The sequence below is a fragment of the Lemur catta genome, chromosome 2 (genome assembly GCF_020740605.2).
Source record: "Lemur catta isolate mLemCat1 chromosome 2, mLemCat1.pri, whole genome shotgun sequence".
Lineage (NCBI taxonomy): Eukaryota > Metazoa > Chordata > Mammalia > Primates > Lemuridae > Lemur > Lemur catta.
The window spans coordinates 75,736,251-75,753,959 of NC_059129.1; the positions used below are offsets into that span (position 1 = coordinate 75,736,251).

General features: G+C 34.0%; 1 protein-coding gene across 4 annotated transcripts in view; it reads left to right on the forward strand.

Annotated features, from left to right (window-relative positions):
* The window catches only part of SENP6 (SUMO specific peptidase 6), a 106,669-nt gene that overhangs the window by 21,039 nt on the left and 67,921 nt on the right, over positions 1 to 17,709 (forward strand). For all 4 annotated transcript variants that reach the window (XM_045543908.1, XM_045543909.1, XM_045543910.1 and 1 more), the window contains 2 exons: positions 11,210 to 11,352; positions 12,216 to 12,317. In XM_045543908.1, coding sequence (XP_045399864.1) covers positions 11,210 to 11,352; positions 12,216 to 12,317 — 245 coding nt within the window. The remainder of the gene's footprint in view (positions 1 to 11,209; positions 11,353 to 12,215; positions 12,318 to 17,709) is intronic.

Sequence of the window (17,709 nt, forward strand, 5' to 3'; positions counted from 1 at the left end):
AGAGTCTTACTCTGTTGCCCAGACTGGAGTGTAGCAGTACGATTGTAGCTCACTGCGGCCTCCAACTTCTGGGCTCAAGCAGCCCTGAGTAGCGGGGATTTTAGGCATGAGCCATCATGCCCAGATGGAATTTTTTTTATATGGAATCTAAGACACTTTTTTCCCACATTTTGCCATCTCTGAAATCTAGATGAATCTTGTAATGGTAGCATAACATGGTTTAATTATAAAAAAATTTTTTTTGCACAGTAGTACATACAGCTGGTAATAGTGTATCTTATAATGGTTTCATAGGTATGAAATACAGTATTTTGGAGTGATATTTGCTGTGATACTAGTAGGTAATATTTTAACCCAGCTTCTTCACTAGTCTTTTTTCTTTGTTTAGGGTAGTTATTGTCTTGGGGAAAATGTATTTTCTTACATAGTCAAATATATTATTTTTCTTTTAAGGCTTTTGAGCTAACAGCCTTGGTTCCTAATGATGTTAATTTAATTACTTATTTGCTTTGTCCTATTAAATGTATAAAAGTACTTTATAATAGTAATACCAGTGTAATTATTAGTGAAATGGTTTTCAAATTATTTTGTTTGTTTCCTTGCTGTTTGTTTTTGGTGAAATCACCAGGTGTGTCCCACTAAGAATGTGTGTTTAAATTAATGTGGTTTTTGTTTTGTTTTGTTTTGTTTTAAGAGATAGAGTCTCACTCTGTTGCTCAGGCTGGAATACAGTGGCATGATCATAGTTCACTGCAGCCTTGAACTCCTGGGCTCCAGCCATCCTCCTGCCTCAGCCTCCCAAGTAGCTAGGACCATAGGCACACACCATTATGCCTGGCTAATTTTTCTTATTTTTTGTAGGGAGGGAATCTTGCTATGTTTTTCAGGCTGGTCTTGAACTTCTGGCCTCAAGTGATCCTTCCACCTTGGCCACCCATAAATTACTGTTTTGAAGTCACTAGAAATTATTTATTCCTGGTTGGTATTCCACCAACTGGATAGAAAGTTAGGTTTATTATTTTAACTTTGTTTTTTATTTTGAGGACTTGATTTTTATTTTCATTTGCATTTATTTTATAATTATGTAAAAAAAATTGTATATGGTTACAATGTCACATCTACAAAGAAGTTATATTCAGAAAAATCTGGTTTTTGTCCTGATTCCCTTTTCCTTCCTTTTCCCCTGTAGGCAACCTGTTTTAAAAAATTATGTGGCTTAGTCTTCCATTACTTTTTCTTTTTTAAAAATACAAGCTTGTACCACCCTTTTTGGAGAAACTGTCCACATTGTTTGGTACCTTGTTTTTTTTACTTAACAGTATATTCTGTAGATCACTCTACAGCAAAGTATTCGGATATCTTTATCATCCCTATTATTGTTACATAGTACTGCATTTGATGGATTTACTACAGATGTTTAGTTAGTCCCCTGTTGACGAAAAGAGAGTTTTCCCAGTCTTTTGCTGTTACACATAGTGCCATAATAAAAGCCTTGTGGATATATTTTTTTTCATATCTGTGCAGTTTGTTTGTGGGATAGATTCCTAGAATTGCACTCACTATTTCAGAGGGTGAATTCCTGTGTAATTTTGCTAGAAATTGCTAAATTCCCTACTCTTAGGAGTGAACATTTGCTGTTCCCACTAGCATTGTATGAGAGTTCCTATTTCCCCATAACCTTGCAGAATATGTCATCAAACTTGAATTTGTGCTGATCTGACCATAGCACCCTCTTCACATATTTCATAATTTAATAGAATTTTAGGGACTTTTAAATTTACCTTTTTCTCCTGTCTTTCTGGAGTTTTTTTCCTTTACAGCAACTCTTTTGTCATAATTTTAGGAATTTATTGAATTTGGTGTTTTTCTCTTAATACTGTAAAGTTTTTCTTTATAAAGTTATTCACACTGAAAATCTATAGAGTTTTTCATGCTACAGGTGTTTCTAACCTTTATTTAACATCTTAGTTCCCTAAAGTGCTGCCTTTTAGGTGTTCTTTAGGTAGACAGAAAAAAAGTGAACTTCGTAGGGCAAAATAAAAGATGTTTTCTATCACTAAATTAGGGCATTGGTCTTCATATATATATTAATACATGTATAATATATATATGTATCATACATGTATATAATTTGCTTGCAGATTTCCCATAATATTTTGAGAAAGTATATGGTTTTTTTTTTAAGGATATAAATATCAATGTTTTAAAGTAAAACCTACAGGACACTTAAGATGTGTCCAGTGATCTCTCTATTTTTTTTTTTTTTTTTTTGAGACAGAGTCTCACTCTGTTGCCCAGGCTAGAACGAGTGCCGAGGCATCAGCCTAAATCACAGCAACCTCAAACTCCCTGGGCTCAAGCGATCCCACTGCCTCAGCCTCCCGAGTAGCTGGGACTACAGGCATGCGCCACCATGCCTGGCTAATTTTTTCTATATATGTTTTTAGTTGTCCAGATAATTCCTTTCTATTTTTAGTAGCGACAGGGTCTCACTCTTGCTCAGGCTGGTCTGGAACTCCTGAGCTCGAGCAATTCTCCTGCCTCAGCCTCCCAGAGTGCTAGGATTACAGGTGTGAGCCACCGCGCCTGGCCTTTCCAGTGATCTCTAAAGAGCATTCCGATTTGCTATTCAGTATCATCTAATTTTAAAAATACGTGAACCATCTCTTCTTTAATAGTTGGAAATGTTATATTGTACCTTTTCCCTCTTAAATTCATATTTCTGTTCAGTTTTCCCACAGAATTTTAACTTAATATATATTTTTATGTAATTGAAAATCTTTTTATTGCTCTGTCATACTTTACTGTAATAAAGAGATACACATTCACTGAAATTTAACATTAAATAAGATTTCTGTTGCTAAAAGTTTCTACATTTTTAAAAGCTGGATTCAGTTATTATTAAGAAACACCTGATCTAAAAAGTACATTACAAATATTTATAGTTATAAAGCCTATTGTGTAAACTAATATTGGAAATGTTTCCTTTAAAATGTATGGGGCTGATGTTTTCCCTTTTATTCATTTAGTTCATGTATTCATGATTATATTTATTTATTGCGTGAGTGAAACTTTCAAAGGAATTTTTTCTCTTTTTAATTGACACGTAATGTACCTATTTATGGGGACATTTTCTTTTTAAACTCTTTTTTAGATATAAATGCTGAGAAGTCTTGGTCACATAATAAGTAGATAAATATGGGAAGAATTTTGCTATGGTATTATTCAGTTCTGTCCATTTGAATTAAATGCCAAAAGTGACATAGTAACCATACTTTTTTTTTTTTTTTTTTTTTTTTGAGACAGAGTCTCATTCTGTTGCCGGGGCTAGAGTGAGTGCCATGGCATCAGCCTAGCTCACAGCAACCTCAAACTCCTGGGCTCAAGCGATCCTACTGCCTCAGCCTCCCGAGTAGCTGGGACTACAGGCATGTACCACCACGCCCGGCTAATTTTTTTCTATATATATGTTTTTAGCTGTCCGTATAATTTCTTTCTATTTTTAGTAGAGACGAGGTCTCGCTCTTGCTCAGGCTGGTCTCGAACTCCTGAGCTCAAACAATCCGCCCGCCTCGGCCTCCCAGAGTGCTAGGATTACAGGTGTGAACCACCACGCCCGGCCAGTAACCATACATTTAAAAATTAAAAATAATTTGTAATCCAGTCACTAGAATTACTGGCTTTCTGAGTTATGGAGAAATATACTAAAAACGAAAAAAAATTCACCAAGATTTGAGTGGCTAGAGAATTATACTTATTACTTTTAGGTTCCTTTTTGTTTATTTTTTAACCAGATAGTCCAAATCATTGGCAAAACTGAAATCTTGTTAAATTTCAATATGCTTTTGCCAAAACAATACTTTTGTTTATTCGTTTTTTTGTCCTCTGTAGGCCAGGAACAGTACTTTTTTGTAAAATATTTTATATTTTGTGGTTTGTGTATTCTTTTTAAAACATTGAAGCTGCATGTTTAGTTCATTTAATCTGTGGAAAAGGTCTTACTTACATATAACTTATTTGACAAGGCCAATTTACATAGTCAAACCAGTCTTTTATCTGTAAAAAGTCTCTTCTCATCTTTCATTTCAAATATGCATATAAATTCCTATCTTCATGACGAATATTTCACGTTATAATTATAAGATAAAAAAATACAACTTTGGTTTTTGAACTGAGTTTGCTAGCTAGTTGTGATAAGGCACAGCAGATTTCAGTCTTTCTCTCTTTTTTTAAAACCTGTATTGTCTTTAAATTGTTCTCCCTTGATTTTCTCCCAGGAATAATGCTTTTTTTTTTTCAATAATAATTGGAGTAGAAGGTACAAAGTCAGTAAATGCAAATTTTCATCACTTTTACTTTTTCATTTTGCAATATAACTAAATTAAGGAAACCCCACTTTGGACCAAAATACCCCATTTCTATCCCATGCTTCATCTTTAACAGAAATATATACAAAACAAGGAAAGACATAAGTCCTGCCATTGTTTTATATGCCAGAAGAGAGTTCAGATACCAGTATTTCAAATAGTTCCTTGCAGGAGGTTTAGACCCTAATACGATAAGAATTATTTCTTTTTTTTGTTAAGTGGGAAAGGGCTATTATGAAAGGGGAGATGGGAAAGCAGATGCCTTTTCTACAGTTGAGTTTTAAAGTAAATCAATTTTAGGGAAGTATAAAAATGGGGATTGAGGATTTGGAAGTTAATTACCATGGCTAAAGCTAAGCTATCCATGCAAGTTTATCCTTTATACACAGAAAGTCTCTGTATCCCAGGGTTTTACGTATATCTGGATTTGGAATGGCTTGTGGGTAATATATAGGTTTTTCAACCTAAAGGAAGAAACTGAGGCAAAATTAATAAAAGTAGAGACTTTTTTTGGGCCAGGTTTGAGCATAGATTCAAGTTGCCCTGAATATGTGTTCCAATTAGCAGCAGTTACAAGTAGGTTTTTAAAGAAAAAAAGAGTATGGTGGCTCATACTTGTAATTCTAATACTTTGGGAGGATGCCAAAGAGAGAGGATTGCTGGAGGCCAGAAATTGGAGAACAGCCTGTACAATGCAACAAGACCCCATCTCTACAAAAAATAGAAAAATTAACCAGGCATGGTTGCACACGCACACCCATAGTCCCAGCTTCTGGAGAGGCCTGAGGCAGGAGAATCACTTGAGCTCTGGAGTTTGAGGTTGCAGTGAGGTATGGTGACATCACTACAGTCTAGCCCTGGCAACAAAAAAACAAGTAGGGGGAGCAGTTTCTAAATTGGTTACCAAGAATTTACATTAAAATAGCATAAGCTATTGATTGGCTATTCATTGTTTTGTATTGCAAATTGTAGGAACTTGAAAATAATGGGTTAGGGTCACAATTTGCAACTTGGGATAACATTTTAGATAATTTATCAGCTAGTCAGGAAACTACATGGAAGAAAAGAAAGAACAAAATGCCTTTAAAAATTGTCTCCAAGCAGGGTTGGGGGCATGACTGAAGTCCCATACACAGGTCTCTCTGGGCCTGATAAATTTTGCATACCTTGGTTTAAACTAATATTATGTAGGCCCATATGGATCATTAGCATAGCCCCTTTTCTCCATTTGCAAATGATCCTGGAATTAGGAGATAGTTTTTATTTTGGTTCACAATGACTTTATATCCTTCCCTTTCTGTTTCACAGAGTAATCTTCTCTCTACCTTTGGGCTTCTGCAGTTTCACTATGCTTCTTTAGGTAAAGGATTCATGTCTTTTGTTATGAAAAATTTTAGCCATTATCTCTGTGGATATTGCTTTTCCACAATATTCTTTGTGGGCCTCCTGGTAGACATAGGAGGACCATCATTTTTTTCATAGCCTTTAACCTATATTTTATACTTAAAAGCAAAAAGGGGTGGGGGAGAAGATAAAGGAACAAAGAAAGAAAACATCCCTGTACCATATTCTGGGTAATGTCCTCACCTCTGGCTTCCAGTTCACTAACTTTTATCTTCAGCTGTATATCTATTCTGCTCTTTAATTCATCCATTGATTTTTTTTTTCTTTTTTTAAATTCCAATGGCATTTATCATTTGTAGAACTTCTTTTGGTTCTCTTTCAAAATTGTGTGTTTCTTGTATGGTGTATCTAGTTTTTTCTTTACTGTTTCAGTTCTTATTTTGTTTTTAAGAATTTAGATGCACGTCATTAATGCCACTAGTCATTTAATGGATTCTTTTAGGTTCTCTTATTATCTGAAATTCTTAGGTGTTAAACTTCTTGAATATCTTGTGCTTTGTTTAAATTGATATGTGATATGTGATAACTTTGGGTAGAAGATACCATGTATTTGATAATTTTTGCACTTTTAGCAGTCTCAATGAAATATATTCATTGTTGGAGCAAATATGTATTGAGAACTGTGTTCTAGGTGCTAGGGAGCAAAACAGACAGGTTTTTGATTGTTGTTGTTCCTGTGGAACTTAAATTCTAGTAACTGGCTATTCATTATTACTTAATGAATATTATAATACAGGAGTTGGCAAACTAAGGCTTACAGCCAAATCTGGCCTTCAGCTTATGGTCCATAACCTGGAATGATTTTTAAATTTTTAAATGCTTGAAAAAGAAATCAAAAGAATACTATTTCATGACGTGAAGATTAAATGAAACTCAAATTTGTGTCCATGAATAAAGTTTCATTATAAATAGCCATACTCATTTGTTTATGTATTGTCTGTGGCTGCTTTTGTGCTACAACAGATTTGAATATTTGAACAGAGTTGAGTAGATACAACAGAGACTTTATGACCAACAAAGCCTAAAATATTTCTAGCCCTTCACAGAAAAAGTTTGCTGATCCCTGTGTCTTTGTTTATGCTGTATAAATGTACTTTGTAGATTGATATCCAGTTGAGAGAAGCATGCAGTAATCCCCCCTTATCCATGGGGGATACATTTCAAGACTCCCAGTGAATGCCTGAAACTTTGGATTAGTACCAAACCCTATTTACTGGGATGAAGCATTGGTGGAACTATACCATAAACAAAATGGCTGTCACCCATGCTTTATGATTTGTGATGCCAGCACATGGGCAGATAATTTTTGTTTTTGAGAGTTTTTGGCTTCTTAGCTCTGTACACTATTCCTGGCTTTATAGTATGCCCCGAAGTCCGAAAGTTAATCTGTCGATTCATGTTTTATGCCCTGGTGCGTCCTTTGTACTTGTGTGAATTAGTATGTACTTCCCTTGCCTGAATATTATTCTCAATCTCTGAAAAATTCAATTATGATATCATAGCAAAACTTTAGAAAAAATCTCAGTATCTGCTGCTAATAGGGGAATGGTTAAATTAAAATATTTTCGGACTCAAGGTGTAACTGAAACCATGGAAAGCAAAAGCACAGATAAGGGTGGACTACTATATAACATTTTTGGGTTAGTGGTATATTATAGTAGTTAATCAGACAGAATATCAGATTCTAGGCCTACTAATAACTATCCACTTTATAGAATTGTGAGATTTATATGAGACTATAATTCATATAGTGCACGGCACTAGCAAATTTCCATAAATAGCTATATTTTATCATTATTACACACAGTGTTATTGAACCTTTGTAAATGGGTGTTCATTTGTAAATAATGATATGTTTATAGTTGCAGATCTGATGTCAGTAAGGCCCATGTTTACAGTTGGTTTTCTAGTCATGTGATCTGTTTTCAAACAGATGAGTCATCTTTTCACAGTAGTTTTCCTGATGCTGTGCTTGCATTACTTGGAAAACTGTCTTAGACTGGTGGGGGGCAGATTAAAGTTTTGCAGGGACCTTCAGACTGCATATATCATCTTGATTTTATTAATAGGCATGCTCTAATCAGAGAGGTAATTAGCCATATATATATTTTTTTACTTCGTTATACCTTCCTTCCTTCCAGTAATTTGATGTAGATTACTAGGATAGGAGCACAAATAAAATGATGGAAAATAAAAACAATTAGAAGAGAAGTAAGTATGCCAGGTCTAAAATAACTTATTGTTTTACTCGTGTTTTACTTCAACAATTGTCTATGAATTTTCTGGCAACTAGAATTGTGTTCTATAATTTTATAATTGTGTGATAAGAGAATTTTTACAGATTTATACCCTTAAGATGCTCCTGTGGAATGATTTTTTTCCCACCCCTGGAGCTATATATCTAAGTATAAAATGGTAGGGAACCTTTTTCTTAAGAGAATTTGACAACATAATAAAGACTTGTTTTCATGAGATACATAGTTATCTGACAAAGCTAGAAGTACTGGTTGTATTTTTATGGAGTGAAGTATATATAGCTTTTGATAGCAACCTCTAGGCAACAGAATTGGGAAATTTAAGAATTTGACTTAATATAGATAAAATTCTTTCTCTATATAAATTCAATTCTCTATATAAGTTGCTTTGGTGTGATTTGGGTTGTCAATAGCTTTACCCAAATGCTTTCTCAAAAAAAATTTTTGAAAATATATGGACACTTCAGATACTTGGTTGAATTAGCTATTATATGCCTCTCTATATATTGGGATAGATAATTTTGGCTTAAACAATTCTTAAGAGGAAGGATTAATTTCCACATTAATATAAAGACATTAATAGTATATATAGTTCTATTGATTTTTGAGGTATTCTGTACCTTAATGGTTTTCAGTCTTCATTGGAATAATATTGTTTTTACCTCTTGTTAAGAATCACCATTTATATTTCTACAAACAGCACTGTAAAAATTCTTCGTGCAGTGTAGTGTGGGAAAGCATAGTCTTTGGAATCAGACCAATCTTTGTTCTAATCCATTTACTTAGTTTGGGAAAGTTACTTTGCTTTTTAAGCTCAATGATCTTTAAAACAGGGATACAGTTGTTATAACGTTTAAATGACATATGGTGAGCTTTTTAATTAAAGATATCTGTGTTTCTAATTGAGAGCTAATAGTTACTGAATTCCTACCTGTATGCACATTCTTGGGCTAGGTCTGCTATCTTTGTTAATGTTAATGTTAATGTAATAACCCCATGATTACAAGGAAAGTTACCTGGCTAGAGAAGCAGTCCTATCTGAGTCCTAAATCATTACCATTCCACAGTAGTAACAGTATGTTTTCTGTATAAAGAGTTGATCAAATCCAGAAGTGATTATATTCTCTTACTAAGGGTAGTAAAGTAGTGTGTTAAACCATTATCTTTATCCCCTGTACTTCTGTTCCTATTATCAATTTTTTTTCCTGATTTTTGATTACATTGTCTTCTTTCCTATGAGTGGTAGGTACTGCATATAAAAAATAGAGTTAAGTTGTGACCTAGGGTAATCTCTTCCTCTAGAGAGGATATACATTTACTTTAGTAAACGTATATTTACTTTAGTTCTAGTGACTAGGAGCGCTACTAATGTCAGATTATGTTAGTCCATTGATACTCAAATGTGGTCCCCTGATCAGCATATCAACATCAACTGGGAACTTAGATGTGCAAATTCTCAGGCCCCCCTGAGAACTCCTGAATCAGAAGAAACTGTAGGGGTGGGGCATAACAATTTGTTTTCATAAATCATCCAGATAATTCTTGTCTACTCTAAAATTTGGGAACAACTGCCTTACTACAACTGGGAATTGAGATGATTGGAAGCTGAATTTCAGTCTGTGAGTGCTATAATAGTTCTAATTCACCCTTGTTTGTAGGCTCTAAGCCTAATAATCCAAATTTTTAAATTTTTTAATTAAAAAAATTTTTTTTTGAGACAGGGTCTCACTGTGTGGCTCCCACTGGATTTGAACTTATACGCTCAAGCGATCTTCCAGCCTCAGCTAGGACTACAGGTGCATGTCCCTGCACCTGGCTCCTAATCCAAATTTTGAGGTGTTCATGAGGCCTTCTGTATTTGGTGGCTCTAGGACTCTACTTTTGTCTCCCTAGCTATGTGAGTCTGTTGGAAGTTTAAGCTCAGCTCCTTAACCCCTCAGCTACATCTTCTGGAATCAACAGGTGCCCTCATGGGAAAGTAGCCTCACATCTGGGCTCAGCTCTCTGGGTTTCTTGTTCCTGATAGTCTGTTATCTCATAAGAGATTAGGAAATAAAGAAATGCTCAAGGAGGAGAAAGTGATAAACAGTGTGTCAAAAATGGATATTTTTGGATTATGGAATGTAGTTATGCCATAAAATAAGAATGGTGTTGGCATAATGAACTCTCTCCTCAGGACGGCTTTTTTAATGAGAGATATTTTTATTTGAGCACACTGAGGAGTTTCTATAGAAATAACTGGGGAAAGCTAGGCACAGTGCTTGTAGTCCCAGCTACTCTGGTAGGGCGTAAGGATTGCTTGAGGCCACGAGTTGGAAGCTGTAGTGTACTATGTTTGTGTCAGTGAATAGCCACTGGACTTCATCCAGCCTAGGCAACATAGTGAGACTGTCTCAAAAAAATTTTTTTAATTACATTAATTTTAAAAAAAATATCTGGGGAAAAACTTGTTAACATTCTTAGTATATTTTCTTGTAAAAGAGTAAAAATAATATTAAGGTATTTCAAATATAAAATACTTAGATAAAAATGATTTTTTAAGTGTTTTGGGGAAATTATCACTAACAACTGAAGAATTTTTTATCTTAAAGATTCTGAAGTTACCTTTTAAATGTCTTGTGCAATGACTGTAACAAAGGCAGGTTTCTTTGTTGAGAAGAGGTTGAGGGGGCATCCTGTTCTACTGTGATCTCCCCAAAGTGATGGTTATCATTTGCACCTATGAAAATATAAAGACATTATCTCAGTATCTGTGTTTATCTCAGTTTCTGTGTTTCAATCAAAACATTCATGTTAAGGCAAAAGTCCTTATAGAAAAGCACCAAGTTAAAGTTGACATCTGATTGCCATATTTGGTAGTATTGTTTTACAGATAGCAACAAGGCCTGTTAAACAGAAGAAATGCTTATTATTTACTCTCTGGAGAAAGCTGTACTAAGATCTTCTGCCCTTATTTTCTCAAATATCTTTGGAGAGATTTACATGAACTCCATGCTCATCTTTAAGAAAAAAGTATTACAGTTGAATTGGTCTTAGATCCATGCCAGTGCTGCCCGCCTCCCTCATTTCTAGTAGCTGTACCTTTTTACTACCTTTTTTAAAATGGGTTTTCAAGTAGTTGATGATAGATTATCTTATTATGGTGTTTATTGACTCTTTAACATTTATGGATCTTTTTTACAGTTAAATCGTCGATCTGGAATTGTTGCTCCTAGTTCTGGTGATTTCTTGAAGACATATGTAAGACGAAACAAGACTGAAAGTTTTAGAACTTTGAAAGGCAACCCAATTGGACTTAACATGTTGAGCAACAATAAGAAATTGAGGTATAGGTGCTTCATCACACATTGCTACAGAAAAGATGAAGAAAGGGTTTGACACCAAAAGCTAACTACCTTTGTGGCCAATAGGCCCAACCTATACCATTTCTTTTGAATTTGTCAGTAGAGATAAGAGATAGGATGGATGGTTCTAGTATGTGGATTCTTTGCTTTGAATCTTGGGAGTAGGATTGATTGCAATGATTTCTTCATTCTGAATAAAATATATTGCAAGAAACATTTCAGTAGGCTGGGATCTCATGAGTTTGCTTTCTTACAGTTAGTAGAATCTCAGTCATAATATGAGAAGTAGATGGCAGCATAGGGTGGGTGGTCATCTTTAGGAGGTGCTAATCAAGATTATGTCCATGAAGAACTTTTTTTAATTTAATTTAATTTTTTAAAAGATTTCTATTCCTCTTGTCTTCCAGAAAGAGCCCACCTTTCCTAGTGGTTGACATAGTGAACCACTGCTGATAGGATTGATGTATCAGTAACAACCTGGGAATAAGGTTCAAAATTATTATTTTATGTGTCAGTTTATACATAGAGGTACAACTGAGGTACATAAAGGCTAAGTAACTTTCAAGTCAGTGGCAGAATTAGAAGTAGAATTTAGGACTCCTGATTTCTATTCTTGTATTCTACTTTAAAAAAAAAAACTGGATTAGAAACATTTATTTGAAAGACTAATGCAGGAAGTGGAGAACTCCTAATGGACAATTTAACATGGCCAATTGAGTTTATCTTTAAATAATTTTTTTTTAATGGTAAAGGTTTCTCTGTGTGTGCTATTTAAAGGATTTATTTTATAAATGTGTATGTAATTTTTCCCTGTTCAAATTATTTTTTGTTTCTTGAATCTGCAGTGAAAATACACAAAATGCATTATGTTCTGGAACTGTAGTTCATGGTAGACGTTTTCAACATGCTCATGCACAGTCATCAACAGTAAAAACAGCAGCCCAAAGGTAAGGATTCTAATTGTCTTTGTTTAGAATATACATCTATCCTCCTTAATGAAGTTTTTCACTATTTTTTTTAAAAACAATTTTTTTCTTTGTGAAACATCACTGTTTTCACTGTCTGTAAAGAGATATATTTCTGAAATAATTAATGACCTGGAATTTTATTATTTTATGTCTGCTTTTGAATTAATCACATTCTGTAAGAATTTTTAGGTAAGAGCCATTCTATTGCATTACAGTCTAGAAGATCAAAGAAAATATTTAAATTAAATAGATTTTTAACATTGACTTTACAGTGTTTGACTAAGATATCTTCCGGAAGGCTAAAACTGCAGCCATTAACTAAATCTTACCTTAGTTTATAAGAGTCCATAATAACAAAACAAATCACATTATTAGTTTAAAATGTTTGAGAAAATTTTTATTTTAGTAGCTTTAGTTAGATTCATGAGTTCTCACTGATCTTGAAAGTACTGCTTGAACCGTGAAATAATGAAAGTTACAGTTGAGGAAAGCTTGGCATTTTAAATGCTTTTAGGTTTTTTCAGAACAATTTTTGGAATGTTACATCCCTTTTCAGTTGACTCAAATTCTTAGGCTCCAGCAGTTAAATACATAATCTATTTATTGCATTATAAAGAATTTTTTATAACTAGTAAGATTTAAAGATTTGGTATATATTTTAGATGCTGTTCTTCATTCTCTTTGAATGTCAATCTAGGCTACTCCTTCAGAAAACGTGTCCTTAACTTTAGGAACCCTTACTATATTTGCTATTTACATAGATTTGCCATAATATGGATTTTTGACTTAAAAACCTTATATTTCTCTCACACTTTAACTTTTATTTTGCTTAACTATTTTATCATAGTTTTCACATAAGATACTTGAAAAATTCAACTAAAAGGATGGAAAGAGAAATTACTGTACATACCCAAAATTGGCTTGCTCTATTGCAAGGTACACAAACAAATCAAGCTCTCTGACCTACATATGGCACAAACATGAGAATAAATAATTAAAGTAATTAGGGGAGGGAGAAAGAGGAGATACTCTTTCTTACATACTGATCACTGAAAATGCTAATAAAAACCACTGTTGGTAAAGATGTCTTCTTAATATTCTGAAAACGAAAGTTGAAATACTAATCAAGTTAAATGATACATTTACAACCAAAATTATTAAATTATTATTGCCTTTAAAGTTATTAGTTAGTTTGAAATTATTTGCACTGTGACCTATTATTCACCATCCCTCATTTCCTTGTTGGTAATGTTAAAAAAAAAGATTATAGTCTGGAAATTGGGTTGTGTTCTGTTTTATTCCAGGTCTCGGCACCTATTATACTTTGTGTGTCATTGCTCATCTTCGTCAATGACTAGATTCAGTTAATAAGAACTATTAATAGTATTTCTAGTGAAATGTTGTTTCTTAAAAAAACAATAATAACCTGAATTCATTTATATTTAAAGAAATGGGCCAGGCGCGGTGTCTCACGCCTGTAATCCCAGCACTTTGGGAGGTCAAGGTGGGAGAATCCCTTGGGCCCAGGAGTTCTAGACCAGCCTGGGCAACATAGTGAGACCTCATCTCTACAGAAGATAAGAAAAATTACCTGGGCGTGGGGATGTATGCCTATAGTCCCAGCTGCTGGGGAGGCTGAGACAGGATCGCTTGAGCCTAGGAGTTCAAGGCTGTAGTGAGCTATGATCCTGCCAGTGCATTCCAGCCTGAGTGATAGAGTGAAACCCTGTCTCTAAATAAATAAGTAATCAATATGAGTGAAATATTTCACAAGAATGATTAGGGGCAGTAAAGAAAACTATAAAGGGTCAAGTCAGCAGAACAGATTTTACTTATATTTGTCTTTTTTTAATTCTGTATAAGAATAAACCTTTCTTATTCCAACTGTGGTGTGGCTGTCATTAAAAAGATTTTGATGTTCAGAAACAAGTTCATTTAGAGTTTTAAAATTTTCTTCCTTCAAAAACATTGAGTGATTTTGTGCTATATACCAGGTATAGATGAGGTGCAGAATATTCAAAGATGAATATGACAAAATTCCTGTCCTTGAAGTTCTAGTTTGATTAGGGTAAAGATTGGTTAGGGTACAGAAAGACAAGTAAACAAATGAATATATTGTAAATACAGTAGTAGAGATATACAAAGTATATGTAGTAATATTACAGAGAAGGGAGCAGGGAAGAATTCACAAAGGAAGGATTAAAGGAGCTGCTGAGAGTGTCTTAAGTAGAAAAGGACACTCCATGTAGTAGGAATCCTATTTTCAGAGGCACAGAGAAAGTCTTTACCTAAGATAGTTGTTACCAAGCAGTTACCACAATTGTCAGGCCTCAGGTGAGGGTGAACACGCTGGCTTTTATGGTTTCTCCTAAATTTTTTTATTTTCTCCAGTCTTAATTTGAAATGAAAAGAATTGCCACCAGTTTGGTAATTCATGCACAGAATATTTTGGGGGCGAGTGGTATAATTTGTCTTTTTAGGTAAATTAGACCTACATTCTGTGTAATTTGTACTTCTTTATAGTAAGACACGGAAACAAGTGCTTCACACTTTTTTAATCTATAAAGAATGAGTGAAAATTATTAAATTATCACATCAGATTAGCTAGTCTTTGGGGCGTAATTAAAATTCCAATCTGTTTTCTTATTGCTATTCCAAATGTTAATTTAATTGCTATTTAAAAGACAGGTTGTTTATATACTAATAGTGATAGAGGAGAATAGTATTAGAATGGAAAAAACAAAATGCAGAAATTTAAAAATCTATATGCTGTCCCCACGCCTAATTTTAATCAGACTTGCTAAAACATTTTATGAGTTTGTTTTATTTACATTTTCACCTTTTTCGGGGCTTTTTAAGGGTAGATGAAAAGATTTATAAGGACTGTAGGGGAAAGTGAATGTCTGCAATTCATATATAATTCATAAATGGGAAAATAGGTTCCTAGAATAAGCAAGATTATTGATGAAAATCGCCACTTTGAAGGAATTTTGAAGTCCTGACTCAGGTCATGGATATCAGAATTAATCAGCTTCTTCCTCTTTCTTTTTTTTTTTTTTTTTTTTTATTTTAAGACCACTAGTACAGCACTAGTTCAAGGTAATTTTTCCTTTCCATTTTGTATAAAGTAGTTCAATAGCAACGTGAGCTGATATTTTTTTTGCAAAGTCCTACATTACTAATAATGACTTCCTCATTTTTAATGTATTTTTTTAATATGTAAGCCCTTGTAGGACAAGACTTGATAATAAACACATAGAAGATACTTGTAAAATGCTATAACTTACAAATTAGATATTATATCATAAGAAAATTGAGTGTAGGTGTGCATGTGTGCCTGTGTGTGTGTGTGTGTGTGTGTGTGTGTGTGTGTCTGTGTGTTTTGGTCTTCCTAACTCCCTTGGTTTATTGAGAAGTACCGAAGCTGTTTCTTCTACCTCTTTTCTTTCCTCTGTACAGGTGAGTTTGAAAAACAATAAAAACAAGAGAACTAAACTATTCTCACTTCTTGGGTCCAACAGTATAGTATTGGAAATGGAAATGGCTAGATTAGGTATTAATGCCTAACTTCTGGTTTTCATTTTACTTTTCCTAGAAATACAGTTCCATAAGAAATAAATATATAGGATAAGGTAGCTTATATTTAAACTTTTTTTTTTTTTTTTTGAGACAGAGCCTCACTCTGTTGCCCGGGCTAGAGTGCCATGGCGTCAGCCTAGCTCACAGCAACCTCAAACTCCTGGGCTTAAACGATCCTACTGCCTCAGCCTCCCGAGTAGCTGGGACTACAGGCATGCGCCACCATGCCCGGCTAATTTTTTCTATATATATTTTTAGTTGTCCATATAATTTGTTTCTATTTTTAGTAGAGATGGGGTCTCGCTCTTGCTCAGGCTGGTCTCGAACTCCTGAGCTCAAACAATCCACCTGCCTCGGCCTCCCAGAGTGCTAGGATTACAGGCGTGAGCCACCGCGCCTGGCCCATTTAAACTTTTGCATTTATATTTTGCTTCATTTTAAAGGGATTTGATAATATTCCCCCCTTTTTTTGTCAGTTAGCCAACATAGATTTATTTTATATAAATTTTTCTTTTTTAATCACAAAGGTAAAATTTCACATGATATTAATGTAAGTTTATGGTTCTTTTCCTTACTGTTGAAATTTTTTTTAAATACATGTTTTTTGTGAATGTTGTTTATGTAAAAAGAAGTTACCATATTTCTTTTTTCTTAATTTGTTAGGATTGAATTGATACAACACATAATAGGAATGTATGAGTTAATATGGGAATTTGAGGATTTTTTTAAACTATGCTTTGCTTACAGTTCTGCATATTTAGTTCCCTTTCACAATAAAGAGGAATAATTTTAGGATGTGAATCTTGTTTTATTCTAAGTTGAGGGCTTACATAATTTTACTCCTGAGTAACTGATATTGATAGCTTTTTGGAGTTTCTATGAACTGTGGAGAAAGGTAGAACTTTATACATTGGACTTGTGATAAAAGGCCATGATTTTAAATTGCAGGCCTTTCCTTGTATCCTAAATCATATACTGTATTTAATCTAAGACTTCTGTACAAAAGTTTCAGCCTTAAAACTTTTTTTCTCCCTCAAAATCAAATAATCATACCTGATACTAGGATTGGAACTACTAAAAAATTTATAGCTTTTAGGAAATGTTATTGTTCCTTGAAAACTGTTTATATACTACTATAGTAGTCCCTCTTCTCCCTTTAATGGTGTTGATTTCTGAAGTTACAGTTACCAGCAGTCAGCTACAGCCCAAAAAGTATTTAATTTAACCATTCCCCTATTAGTAGATACTGAGATTGTTTCTAAGTTTGCTGTGGTATCAACATTGAATTTTCAGAGATTGAGAATAATGTTCAGGCAAGGGAAATACATACTAATTCATAAAAGTGCAAAGGAGACACCGGGGCATAAAACATGAATAGACAGATTCATTCTGGTACTATGTGGTAATGCTGTGGGGCATATAATAAAGCTAGGTGTAATGTACAGAGCAAAGAACCCAAATACTTTCAAAAATAAAAATAAAAATTACCTGCCCATGTCTGGCAACATAAATCAGAAAGCATAGGTGACAGCCATTTTGTTTATAGAATAGTTCCACCAGTGCTTCATTTCCAGTATATAGATTTGGTACTATCCATGGTTTCTGGCACCCACTGGTGTCTTGGAATGTATCCCCTGAGGATAAAGGGGGGACTACTTATACCCTTAAATGTTTGATAGTTCAGTAAAGCCCTTTCAGGAGTTTTTCATAGTTATGTATATTCATCTTTCTTCCTGTTAAATATTTAAGAAGATTGTTTAGATTAAATTATTGTGTATATTGACAAAAATTG